We start from the raw sequence: 13139 nt of genomic DNA on the forward strand, positions 1-13139 counted from the left end.
CTTTCTTTTCTGTGCTCTTAACAGTGCCCTAGGTGCCAAAGGGTTTACAAGACACTCCTAAGGCAAGCTTTCTGCCAAAACACTGTGACTAAGCAAACGTCCCCACTTCTGCTCCTGATTAAACCCCACAAGTGTTGCATGACAGTGACATGAACCGAAGCTGTCCCACTCTCTCCACTCCAGGAGACTGCCTTGCATTAACAATGGCATTTACCCACATGACTCCATTCTGCTTCTTCTCAGGATCAACGTTCTAGGGATGGATCCCCTGAGCACACCTTTTGACAATGAGTTCTACAATGGACTCTGTGACCGGATACGGGATGGAAACACTTTGACATACTATCGCAAACCCTGGAATGTAGCTTTTCTGGCCTTTGAAGTAAGTCACCTCAGGAGAAAATGTGTCGTTCTGTTTTGCCTGAAAGATGCTTTGATGAATTTAATAGTAGAGTCAGTGAGTCAATGCAGCACAAAGTTACAGTGAACATGGTGCTTATGAAGAAATGGATCTTAGAGCTCTTCAGAAACACACAGTGTCTCTCATCAGTCCTAACTGCATATACCTGTTAGTGACAAAAAAATTGGAAAAACATCTATATCCTATAAAAAGAATCAGCCAGAGTGCTGAAATGACTAAGAAAATTAAAATTAGAGCAGATTTTATGGGTGATCAAAGTGATAAAAAATTATCACTTATCAGGTGTCCCTTGAACTGGTCTGTTATGTTTTCTTCCTTCAGTTTCTAGAGAGTTCCTTCTACTACTGTCATGCCCTAAAAAGATATAAGGCTCAACATTTCAGTATATTTCTTTAGATTCTATGAGATTAATTAAGTGAGCATGGGGAAAGAAGGAAAGGGGGAGGGGGTACCACAGAGACAGAGAGGGACAGAGAGAGAGAGAGAGACAGAGAGACAGAGAGAGACAGAAAGAGACAGAAAGACAGAGACTGACAGAGATAGACAGGCAGAGACATAGAAACAGACAGAGAGACAGAGACTGACAGAGAGATGGGAGGAGAAGAGGAAGAAAGAGAGCCATTTCAGTGCATTTTAGACTTTAGGAGAAAAGCACAGTTTCTGCCCTGTAAATTACTTCCACCACTGGGATATTTGGAACAGTGTCCCATAATTAAATACATTAAGTTTTCTGTTGCAAGACTAATCTGTGTTCACACAATGTGGAATAAATAAAATCTACAAATCACTTTTTATTAGTTTGCATGGGATTAGTACCTCCAAATGAGTTTTTCCGTCAAACTCAAAAAAGTAGGCAGAGATGTAGGCATGAGTTCTTATTTGGGACCAATCAGGCAAGAGAGCTCAGAGTTGAGGTCTCACTAAGCTCCAGTGTTACCTGGGTACTGTAAGTGCTGGTGGCCACCTTAGACAAAGCTGTTATGGTCTTAGAAAGTAAGTAGCCAAGCTTGCCGTCTTGCACATGAGTAAACATGAATTTTTATGAGTGGAAATCTCTAGTTTAACTTACTTTTTCTTCAGTTTCAAATGCTCGGTAAAATAAAACATCTGCCACATTCAGTACAAAACCTAAGTTTTCTTATTGCCCATTACCAGCTGTATGTGTAGAGTGCATACCTACAGGTTTCTGTCTGATGAATGATTTTTTAAATGACATTTTATTTATTTATTGTGAGTGGCAGTGTAGAACTCATATTGAATTCAGAGGACAACTTTCAGGGGTCAGTTGTCTTTTTCTACCATGTGGGTCTCAGGGATGAAATTCAAGTCATCTGCCTTGGTAGCAAACACCATTACTACTGATGAGTCTCACAAACCTATATGAGTTCATTTTAAAAACTTTTCAGGTTACTCATTGTCAATAAATTACTATCTTTTGTTATTGAAAGAATTATTCTGGCTGTAACATCTTATTCCTATTCATCTTCCCTCACTTGATATTTCTTGTCTCAGATTTTCTGTGGTTCGAAACCCCATGCCTCATGGGGAGCAACCCTACCTTGGCCCCACAGCTATGAGATCTTTGGTAAAGTACTTATTATGTGGCTCAGTTTCCTCATGTAGAAAATAGAAATAACACTGCTTACCTCATGGTGATAAAGGAATCCTAACTTGTAAATCCCTCTGAGGGTTATTGGCACATAGCAAGCACTCAATACACACTTGTTTTGATTACTTTCAGAGCGTAATTAGTGAAAGACCTACCCAAAGCTGGAAACTTCATTAGTGGTTACATGATAGGTTGATGGTGTGCAGTGGCCTCTTTTATAAGTTAGAAGAGGTGCAAGAGCATCTGTGAAAATGAGGCAGGTGGTATGTGATTGTAGTTGCAGGACAGATCCTTTCAGCATGCTTTTCTTTGGCTCCCTCCTTGTAGTTGAAATGAATACTTGGTACACCCAAATGAGGTTTTGTGGTTTTATTGTACTGAGCAAACCTGGGTCTCTGTGAACATGTATGACTCGGGAGATAGACAAGCTTCGACAAAGCACACTCTGGTTATTACCATCCCTTTGTCCCAGAACCACTAGAAATCCTGCATGAAGTTCTCTGCCATCTTGTTGCCAGTCACCTCCCAACCCTCTCCAAATCCAGCTCAGTTTTCTTTGGAACCATCTTTATTTCAGACCATCTTTACTTCTTGGTGTTCCAGGTTTTCTGATTGCTTCAGTGCACTCTCATTTCACTCCCACCCCTGCCCCGTCCCTGAATGGCCAATGGCTTTCTGTCCTCTAAGTTCACCATTCATTTAGTTGTGATGGCCACAAATGCTGTTTCTAGTTCATATCTTCCTCTGACCTAGATAACTGGGACTCCCATTGTCTGCAGTCATCACACAGTCAACAGACCTAAAAGTGACACCTGCTGTGGCTCTCCGTTGGTGAGGAGGAAGCATCTTCCTTATCATTGAGCTTAAATCCTGAATGTATTTCCAGGACTTCCTTTATAGACCCACTTCAAAGTGCACAGTAGTTAATCAATCATCAAATTGTAATGTTATAACTCCAGCTTTTATCATCGAAAAGGCTATCTATTTCGATGTCTCATCTAAATTATCTATTGATAATCTATTGTCTTTCAGCCTCTAGTTTTCCTCAACTTGGGAGTATTAAAGAGCAACCCAAAATAAAAAGGCACAGAAATCTGGTAAAGGTGTCATGGAGTGTTTCTTCATGCAAATGGATAATGGAATGATTAACAATAAGTTATCTTATTAATATGTATTAATATTTTTAAAAAGCTGGGATCTTTAATGAAGGCAAGAAACTTTAATCAAATGAACATTTGTTAGATGACAAACTGTCCTTATAGTTGAGAGAGACAAGCTAACAGAGGCCTGATGAGCATTTCAGTTACATTTCCTACTGGTCATTTAAGTCCATTCAGAAATTTTGGCAAATAATTGCATTTGTGTTCATTTCTTTGTTTTATACTGCTATTTCCTAAGTAATGTAGACTCTCCATATAAAAAAGTTGTTCTAATAAGATTATGACCTAAAAATGAACTCTTATGGGTTCCAATTTGGAGTTAGAAGCAGGGTCAAATCGTGAAGGAATGGATGCCATTTTGAGTATGTTGAGGTAATTGATGCTAAAGATGGTGAGGAAGCCACGGGGGACAGCACAGTGGTTTAGATGTTTATGCTTTATGAAGCTGAGTTTCAAAGGGAGATGAGCACAGAGATGGAAAGATAGGATCCAAGAAGCAGAAAACAAAAGGTGTGTCTGGGTCTGCAATGGACACAGACTATGACCAGATGAGGTAAAGCCCAGCATAAGCATTAAGATCATGGTACATGGACTGAGGAAAGAGTGAGGATGATTGCCTAATTATGAATTAAGACACCCTGGGTAGAAGTTGATAAATTCCTTCACTTACTGGGCAACTCGTCTTAAATCTCAGTGATTTTTTATGAAATAAAGTGATCATAATATTTTGGAGGGACTAAAAGTGCTACAAATTGTAAAATGAGGGAACAACACCTAATAAATGAAACATTTATTTTCATCTAACAAATGTTCATTTGATTAAAGCTTCTTGCCTTCATTAAAGATGCCAGCTTTTTAAAAATATTAATACATATTAATAACATAACTTATTGTTAATCATTCTATTATTCATTTGCATGAAGAAAGTTAGGAGATCCCTCCTCAGTGAACGGTGCAGCATCAAAACAGATCTGAGGATGAGAGACATGAGAACTCCATTAAAGCAGGAATGAGTTCTAAAAGGAGAACGATTGACTTTTGGTCGTTTTGAGTTCGAGAATTTCTGTGATGGGTACATAGCTATCACACAAGGAGTAGATAGTATTCATCTGAAGGCAAGGAGGATCCCTGAAAGTGGTGTTTACTCAGATGATGACTGAATTCTCAAAAGGGCCTGAGATCACACAGAGAAATACACAACAAAGGCAAAGAAAGAGAAAAGGAGATTTCAGAACATGCCAACACTCTCTTCCTGTCTTTAGGTTCTCTGACGTTTGGCCACATACGCATGTGGATCTTGTTAAAAAATTAATGATCTTACCATCGTACAATGGCTTTCTTTATCTCTTCGCACAGTTCAGTTCTTTTCAACTCTATTTTATCTGATACAAGTTTGGCTACCTTTGTTCCTCTTTTGTCTCTGTTTGTACGCGGTACATCCTTTCTTTCAATCAGTGGGCATCTTTAGAGGGGAGATGAGTGTCCCGCAATCAGCATGTGCTCAGGCCTGTGGTTCTTAGCTATTCAGCCACCCTCCGTCTCTCAATTGGACAATGCAATCCATTTACTTTCAAGGTAATTATTGGTAGATAAGGACTGACCTCTGCCATGTCACTGTTTTCTTACTGTTTTGTAGATTCCTTATTCTTTTCTTCCTTTCTTGCTTTCTTTTGAATTAGATGGGTTTGTTTGTTTGTTTGCTTGCTTGCTTGCTTGTTTCATGGTGACATTTTGGCTCTTTATTTTACGTTTTGCTATAGATTTTTGCTTTGTAATCACCATGACTCACCAGGAGGCTTGCTTCCTAAAATCTCTTATAGTTATAACAAGCTTTGTTTTCTTTACAATGCTAATAATTTAGCCTCAATCTCATAAAAAGTAAACATTTTTATGGTTTTTATTTATGTGTCAAACTGCAAGTTTTGATCATGGATTTTTTTTCAGACTGTATTAAGCTTGTTTTTGAGACAAACCTGAAGCCTAGGTCATAGAAGTATATCTGGGTCCTCAATCTATATGGGCCAGACTAGGTCCAGTATAGTTCTGGGAGGGATCAGCGCCCTGTGCACAAGGGTCAAAACTGAAGACAGTCTGATGGTGCTGACCTAATACTTGAGGACATGGGGTGAGCTTGGATCTAGAAGCTCTGAGCACAAACATAGTGATGGAAAATGGATGGTTGCTTTGCCCATAGATGGCAGCCTAAAGATAAAGCTGCAGAGGCCAGCATGATACAGTGATGGGCATGAAGTTTGAAGGCATATAAATCAAGCTGGCAGTGCCACTGCTTAAAACCTGGCAAAAGCCCAGGGTCTGAGTTTAAAGTGTTTTGTTAATATCCTGACACCATCTGGTGGTCTGGCCTATACAAAGTAGGGCCCTATATTAGCTGGAACCAATTGGTGCTTGTGTTCAAGGCTGCAATGCATGCTGTGTTAGGTTATATCAGGTCTTGTATCAGAAGTAACTTACCTGGACCTGAGCTATATAAGTGGTGCCTTTTATATGAGGAAAGTCTGCCATCTAGATCCTTACATTCACTCTGGAGTCTGGGACTAGAGGAATCAGCATCAGGACAGTCTAATAGGCTAGGTTTCCAAGAAAAGATCTATGTTGTAGGGCTGTTAGGTAAGAGCTGGCATTTGGAGCTATGAGGATCCAGTTTAGGACCCAGAGTCATGCATTTGCCTGGAGGCCCAGTGCACAATTACTCAGTAAGAGTCTGGGGTATTAGGCCTCTGATTTCTGCTATGTCTTGAGCAGTCCTAGGCAAAGTCTAGCACTCTCTTTATGCTTCTCCCTTGCTGCAGAGGGCCACTCCATAGTATGCTCCTAGAGTTTGAGAGCGAGTGGCAGCACTGTCCTCCTTCCATGCATATCTTCCTATTGATATGCTGCATTTAGCTAGGGAAATATCTCACATGGTGTTTTTTTAGCTCTTGTGAAAGTATTTATACACATGGAAAGTTGTTCAAATTAGTGTTTCTGCAAGGGGACCAGTGCTGGAGTGTTTTATTCCGCCATCTTCCTGACATCACTCCTCTGCTGTTGTGGTTAAATCACCAGCATGGCCTAATAATCTATGATTATTATTATGGCAGTATTTTCTAACCTGTAGCAATCAATCAAGACACAGACACCTGTTATATTGTAAAATAGCCTTAGTTTACCTGGGACAGGGCAGAGATTAATCCCCTAAACTACTTCCCATTGTGGGGCAGGTATGGGATCCCTGTCCCAATCCCATGCCATCTGCTTCTAACAATTTCTGTCAAGCTACCTCCCATCCATAATCCCATATACTTGTTCATGTTCTTCATCTGGGCCAAATCCCCATCCACACAGGCCATGTGCTTCTCCTCCATCTAACCTATGACACAGCTTCTTCTCCTCTCCTCTCCAGTCTCTCTCATCCCAAGATTCCTTCTGTCTTCCCAAGCCATGGAACCTTAGCCACACCTATCCCATTTGGGCTGGCCAGATGTGATGGCCTTTTATTGGTCAAACAGGTTAGGCTCTTAGGCAAGGTACATGTGGGTCACAGAGACAACAAGCAGCAATTAGCATCAAAATACATCAGACCAACCTCCAACACTCTGCACTTGTACAAAAAACACTTTCAACCACCTCTGGCACAGAATAAACAATAATTGCCAGTTATTAGCTTTAGCTATTATTACTTCTACATATTGAATTTAATCTATTTTCTTTGAGTACCTTCCATACACAGACAGTTTATTAAGTATGGAAACTGTGGTAGTCAGAGTATAAAGCAGGTTGACCCTGGCTTCTTATAGCTCTCCACTGAGGTTCTATTTGATCATCAATTATAACAGGAGAGGTTTCTGTTTTCTGTTTTGTTTAAAAAGAGGACCCACAAAAAGCATATAGTCTAAAAACATAGAAGGATAAGAAGACTGCAAGAAGTAGAACAAGAGTGAGAAATGATAAGACCAAAACGTATATTTTCTCTTATGTATATGAATTTGTGTAAAATGTAGGTTCTGGGAAAAGAGCAAAAGAATTTTTGGGGGAAAAATGCCAATGAGACAGGTCAGTGTGTAAAAACCTGCCACATAAGCCTGATGATCTGAGTTGAGTCTTTGGATCATCCTTTAAGGATGGCATTTGTTCTTCCAGAGGACTCAGATTCAATTCCTAGCACCTATGTCAAGTGGCTCACAAACTAAAATTCCGGCTACAGGGAATCAATCCAACAGCCTCACCTGGCACAACATTAATGTACACAAAAAACACACAGAAACATGCATGGGTGATTTAAAATTAAAGTAAAATAGTTTTTCAATACTTTCTAAACATTAAAAAATGCTACATTCCTATTTTTATTGATATAAGTTTCCCTTGGACTATGTTCAGGCAAAAAAATTAGAATTTTTTTTGGTATTTTTTTATTAATTTATTCTTGTCTCAATGGTTATCCCATCCCTTGTGTCCTCCCATTCTTCCCTCCCTCCCATTTTCCCCTTATGCCCCTCCCCTATGACTGTTTCTGCGAGGGGATTACCTCCCACTGTATATGCTCATAGGGTATCAAGTCTCTTCTTGGCAACCTGCTGTCCTTCCTCTGAGTGCCAGAAGGTCTCCCCCTCCAGAGGACATGGTCAAATGTGAGGTACCAGAGTACGTGAGAAAGTCATATCCCACTCTCCACTCAACTGTGGAGAATGTTCTGACCATTGGCTAGATCTGGGTAGGGGTTTAAAGTTTACCTCCTGTATTGTCCTTGGCTGGTGCCTTAGTTTGAGCGGGACCCCTGGGCCCAAATCTGCCTTTCATAATGTTCTACTTGTAGGTTTCTAGGACCCTCTGGATCCTTCTACTTTGCTATTCTTCCATGCTTCTCTCATCTAGAGTCCCAGTAGGATGTCCTCCCCTCAGTCCCAGTTTCCTGGTAAGTGAAGACTTTTGTGGACATGCCCCTTGGGCTAGTATGCAGATATAAGTGAGTATATACCATTTGATTCTTTCTGCTTCTGGGTTAACTCACTCATTATGATCATTTCTAGCTCAATCCATTTATCCACAAATTTCGGGAATTCCTTGTTTTTAATAGCTAAGTAGTATTCCATAGTGTATATGTACCATAGTTTCTTTATCCATTCTTCTACTGATGGACACTTAGGCTGTTTCCATGTTCTGGCTATTATGAATAAGGCTGCTATGAACATGGTTGAGCAAATTTTCTTGTTGTGTGCTGGAGCATCTTCTGGGTATATTCCAAGGAGTGGAATAGCTGGGTCTTGAGGAAGCCCTATTCTCAGTTTTCTGAGATAGCACCAGATAGATTTCCAAAGTGGCTGTACTAGTTTGCATTCCTACCAGCAATGAAGGAGTGTTCCTCTCTCCCCACACCCTCGCCAGCATGTGGCGTCGCTTGAATTTTTGATCTTAGCCATTCTGATGGGTGTAAGATGAAATATCAGAGTTGTTTTGATTTGCATTTCCCTGATGACTAAGGAAGTTGAGCATTTCTTTAAGTGGTTCTCAGCCATTTGATATTCCTCTGTTGAGAATTCTCTGTTTAGTTCCAAGCCCCATTTCTCAATTGGGTTATTTGGTTTGGTGGTGTTTAATTTCTTGAGCTCTTTATATATTTTGGATATTAGACCTTTGTCAGATGTAGGGTTGGTGAAGATCTTTTCCCAGTCTGTAGGCTGCCGCTTTGTTCTCTTGACAGTGTCTCCTGCCTTACAGAAGCTTCTCAGCCTCATGAGGTCCCATTCATTAATGGTTGACATTGAGGCCTGGGCCATGGGTGTTCTGTTCAGGAAGTTGTCTCCTGTGCCAATATGTTCCAGGCTCTTCCCCACTTTTTCTTCTAAGTGACTTAGTGTCTCTGGTTTTATGTTGAGGTCTTTAATCCACTTGGAGTTGAGTTTTGTGCAAGGTGACAAATATGAGTCCAGTTGCATTTTTTTACACATAGACCTCCAGTTAGACCAGCACCATTTGTTGAAGATGTTATCCTTTGTCCATTGAATGGATTTGGCTTCTTTGTCAAAAATCAAGTGGCCATATGTGTGTGGATTCATATCTGGGTCTTCGATTCGATTCCACTGATCAACTAGCCTGTTGCTGTGCCAGTACCATGCTGTTTTAATTACTATTGCTTTATAGTATAGTTTGAAATCAGGTATGGCAATTCCTCCAGAGCACCTTTTATTGTACAAGATTGTTTTAGCTATTCTGGGTTTTTTGTTTTTCCATATGAAGTTCAGAATTGAACTTTCAATGTCTTTAAAAAATTGTGTAGGTATTTTGATAGGGATTGCATTGAATCTGTAGATTGCTTTTGGTAGGATGGCCATTTTACTATGATTCTCCCGATCCATGAGCAAGGAAGATCATTCCATCTTCTCAGGTCATCTTCAATCTCTTTCGTCAGAGTTTTGAAATTTTTTTTCAAACAAGTCCTTCACTTGCTTAGTTAGAGTAACTCCTAAATATTTTATATTGCTTGTGGCTAATGTGAAGGTTGTGGCTTTCCTAATTTCTTCCTCTGCAAGCTTGTCATTTGTTTTAGGAAGGCTACAGACTTTTTTGAGTTAATTTTGTATCCAGCCAATTTGCGGAAGGTGTTTATGAGCTGTAGGAGTTCTCTGGTGGAATTTTGAGGGTCACTTATGTACACTATCATATCATCTGCAAATAGGGATAATTTGACTTCCTCCTTTCCCATTTGGATACCCTTGATCTCCTTTTGTTGCCTTATTGCTCTGGCTAGAACTTCGAGTACTATATTGAAGAGATATGGAGAGAATGGGCAACCTTGCCTTGTTCCCGATTTCAGAGGAATTTCCTTGAGTATCTCACCATTTACTTTGATTTTGGCTATTGGCTTGCTGTATATAGCCTTTATTATATTGAGGAAAGTGCCTTGTATCCCCGATCTCTCTAAAACTTTGAACGTGAATGGCTGTTGGATTTTATCAAATGCTTTCTCTGCATCTAAAGAGATGATCATGTGGTTTTTTATTTTCAGTTTGTTTATATGGTGGATTACATGGATGGATTTCCATATATTAAGCCATCCCTGCATGCCTGGAATGAAACCTACTTGGTTATGATGATATCTTTGATGTGTTCCTGTATTCGTTTTGCAAGTATTTTATTTAGTAATTTTGTTTCAATGTTCATAAGAGAAATTGGTCTGAAATTCTCTTTCTTTGTTGAGTCTTTGTGAGGTTTAGGTATCAATGAGACTATGGCCTCATAGAATGAATTTGGTAATGTTCCATCCATTTCTATCTTTTGGAGTAGCTTGAAGAGTATCGGTATTAGCTCGCCCTTGATGGTCTGGTAGAATTCTGCACTGAAACCATCTGGCACTGGGCTGTTTTTGGTTGGGAGACGATCAATGATTGCTTCTATTTCTATAGGGGAAATGGGACTGTTTAGCTTGTTTATCTGTTCTTCACTCAACTTTGGCAAGTGAAATTGATCAAGAAAATCGTCCATTTCCCTTAGATTTTCAAATTTTGTGGCGTATATGTCTTCAAAGTAGGATCTTATGATTCTTTGTATTTCTTCAGTGTCTGTTGTTATGTCTCCCTTTTCATTTCTGATTTTGTTGATTTCAATACTGTCTCTCTGCCTTTTAGTTAGTTTGGATCACGGTCTGTCTATCTTGTTGGTTTTCTCAAAGACCCAGCTCTTGGTTTTGTTGATTCTTTGGACTGTTCTTAGTTTCTAATTTGTTAATTTCAGCCCTGAGTTTGATTATTTCCAGAAGTCTACTCCGTTTGGATGTTTCTGCTTCTTTTTTTTTCCCTAGGGCTTCCAGTTGTGTCGTTAAGATGCTTATGTGCGATGTTTCCAATTTCTTGTTAAAGGCCCTTAGTGCTATGAATTTTCCTCTTAGCACTGCTCTCAACATGTCCCACAAATTTGGGTATGTTGTTTCTTCATTTTCATTGAATTTCAGAAACTCCTTGATTTCTTTCTTTATTTCTTCCCTGACCCAGGTGTCATTTAGCAGAGAGTTGTTTAGTTTCCACGTATGTGCAGCCTTTTGGTTATTTCTGTTGTTGTTGAATTGCAGCTTAAGACTATGGTGATCTGATAGGATACAAGGTTTTATTTCAATCCCCTTGTATCTGTTGAGGCTTGCTTTGTGACCTACGATGTGATCAATTTTTGAGAAGGTTCCATGGGGTGCAGAGAAGAAGGTATATTCTTTCTTGTTTGGGTGAAAGGTTCTATAGATATCTGTTAGATCCATTTGACCCATGGCATTGGTTAATGATGTTATTTCTCGGCTTAGTTTCTGTTTCAATGACTTATCCTTCAGTGAGAGTGGGGTGTTGAAGTCTCCCCACTATTGTGTGGGGATCGATGTGTGGTTTAAGCTTTTTTAGGAGATCTTTTACAAATGTGGGTGCCCTTGTATTGGGAGCATAGATGTTCAGAATTGTGATGTCATCTTGGTTGACTTTACCTTTGATGAGTATGAAGTGTCCTTCCTCATCCCTTTTTATTAATTTTGGTTGAAAGTCTATTTTGTTCGATATTAAAATGGCTATGCCTGCTTGCTTCTTGTGACCATTTGCTTGGAATATTTTTTTCCAACCTTTTACCCTGAGGTAATGCCTATCATTATGGGTGAGATGTGTTTCTTGAATGCAGAAGAATGTTGGATCTTGTTTATGCACCCATTCAGTTAGTCTGTGTCTTTTTATTGGAGAATTGAGACCATTGATGTTGAGAGATATTAATGACCAGTGATTGTTAAGAGTCTTAATTTTGATGTTGTTTCCAGTCGAGTGTTTGTGTAGTTCTGTTTTTGTCATGGGATAGTTATCTATTTCCTGAGTAGTTTTGGTTGTAGCTTGATCCTTTGGGATGGAATTTTCCTTCTAGTACCTTCTGTAAAGCTGGATTTGTGGATAGGTACTGTTTGAATTAGTTTTTGTCATGGAATATTTTGTTTTCTCCATCAATGGTTATTGATAGTTTTGCTGGGTAAATTAGTCTGGCCTGGCATCTGTGGTCTCTTAGGGTTTGCAGGATCTCTGTCCAGGCCCTTCTGGCTTTTATGGTCTCTGCTGAGAATTCAGGTGTAATTCTGATAGGTTTGCCATTAAATGTTATTTGGCCCATTTCCGTTGCAGCTTTTAATATTTTTTCTTTGTTCTGTATGTTTTGTGTTTTGATTTATTTGACGGGCAGTTTTCTTTTCTGGTCAATTCTATTTGGTGTTCTGTAGGCCTCTTGTATGTTTATAGGCATCTCTTTCTTTAGATTGGGGAAATTTTTCTTCGATATTTTGTTGAGAATAGTTTCTGGGCCTTGGAGTCTGATATCTTCTCTTTCTTCAATGCCTATTATCCTCAGATTTCTTCTTTTCATGATGTCCTTAATCTCTTGGATGTTTTGTGTCAGGAGTTTTCCAGATTTGGCATTTTCTTTCATGGTTGCTTCAAGATCTGTGATTGTATCTTCTAGCCCTGAGATTCGTTCTTCCATCTCTTGGATTCTGTTAGAAAAGCTCACCTCTGTGTTGCTCGCCTTCTTCTCTGAGGTCTCACGTTCTCGTTTTTCTTCTGTCTGTGTGTTTATCATTGAATCCATTTTCATCTTAAGATCTTGAACTGATTTTTTGATTTCTTTCATCTGATTTTTTGTACATTCCTTAGTTTCTTCCATTGCCACTTTATAGGTCTTCAGAGCTTGAACCATTTTATTTATTTCTTTCATCTGGTTATTTGCATTTTCCTGCAATTTTTCCAGTTCCACTCTTTGTGCTTCTTTTATGTCTCTCACCTGTTTGCTTGCATCTTCCTGCATTTGATTACTAATTTTATTTGTTTCCTCCCTTATCATCCTCATTACCAAGGATTTGAGGTCATTTTCTTGTGTTTCCATTGTGTTTGAGTTCTCTCGGTTGTTTTCTTTGGGATAGCTGGAAACTGGAGATGCCATGTTGTTT

The 13139-nt window shown here is 39.3% G+C and overlaps 1 protein-coding gene across 1 annotated transcript in view; it reads left to right on the forward strand.

The window, feature by feature from the left end:
- The first annotated feature begins 208 nt into the window (after positions 1–208).
- LOC127193717 (complement component C9-like) overlaps positions 209–13139 on the forward strand; it is a 29966-nt gene continuing 17035 nt past the window's right edge. Inside the window, exon 1 of the mRNA XM_051150928.1 lies at positions 209–382. Within this exon, the coding sequence (XP_051006885.1) occupies positions 260–382 (123 nt within the window). The 5' untranslated portion in view covers positions 209–259. The remainder of the gene's footprint in view (positions 383–13139) is intronic.

This window comes from Acomys russatus, chromosome 9, assembly GCF_903995435.1.
Source record: "Acomys russatus chromosome 9, mAcoRus1.1, whole genome shotgun sequence".
Taxonomy (NCBI): domain Eukaryota; kingdom Metazoa; phylum Chordata; class Mammalia; order Rodentia; family Muridae; genus Acomys; species Acomys russatus.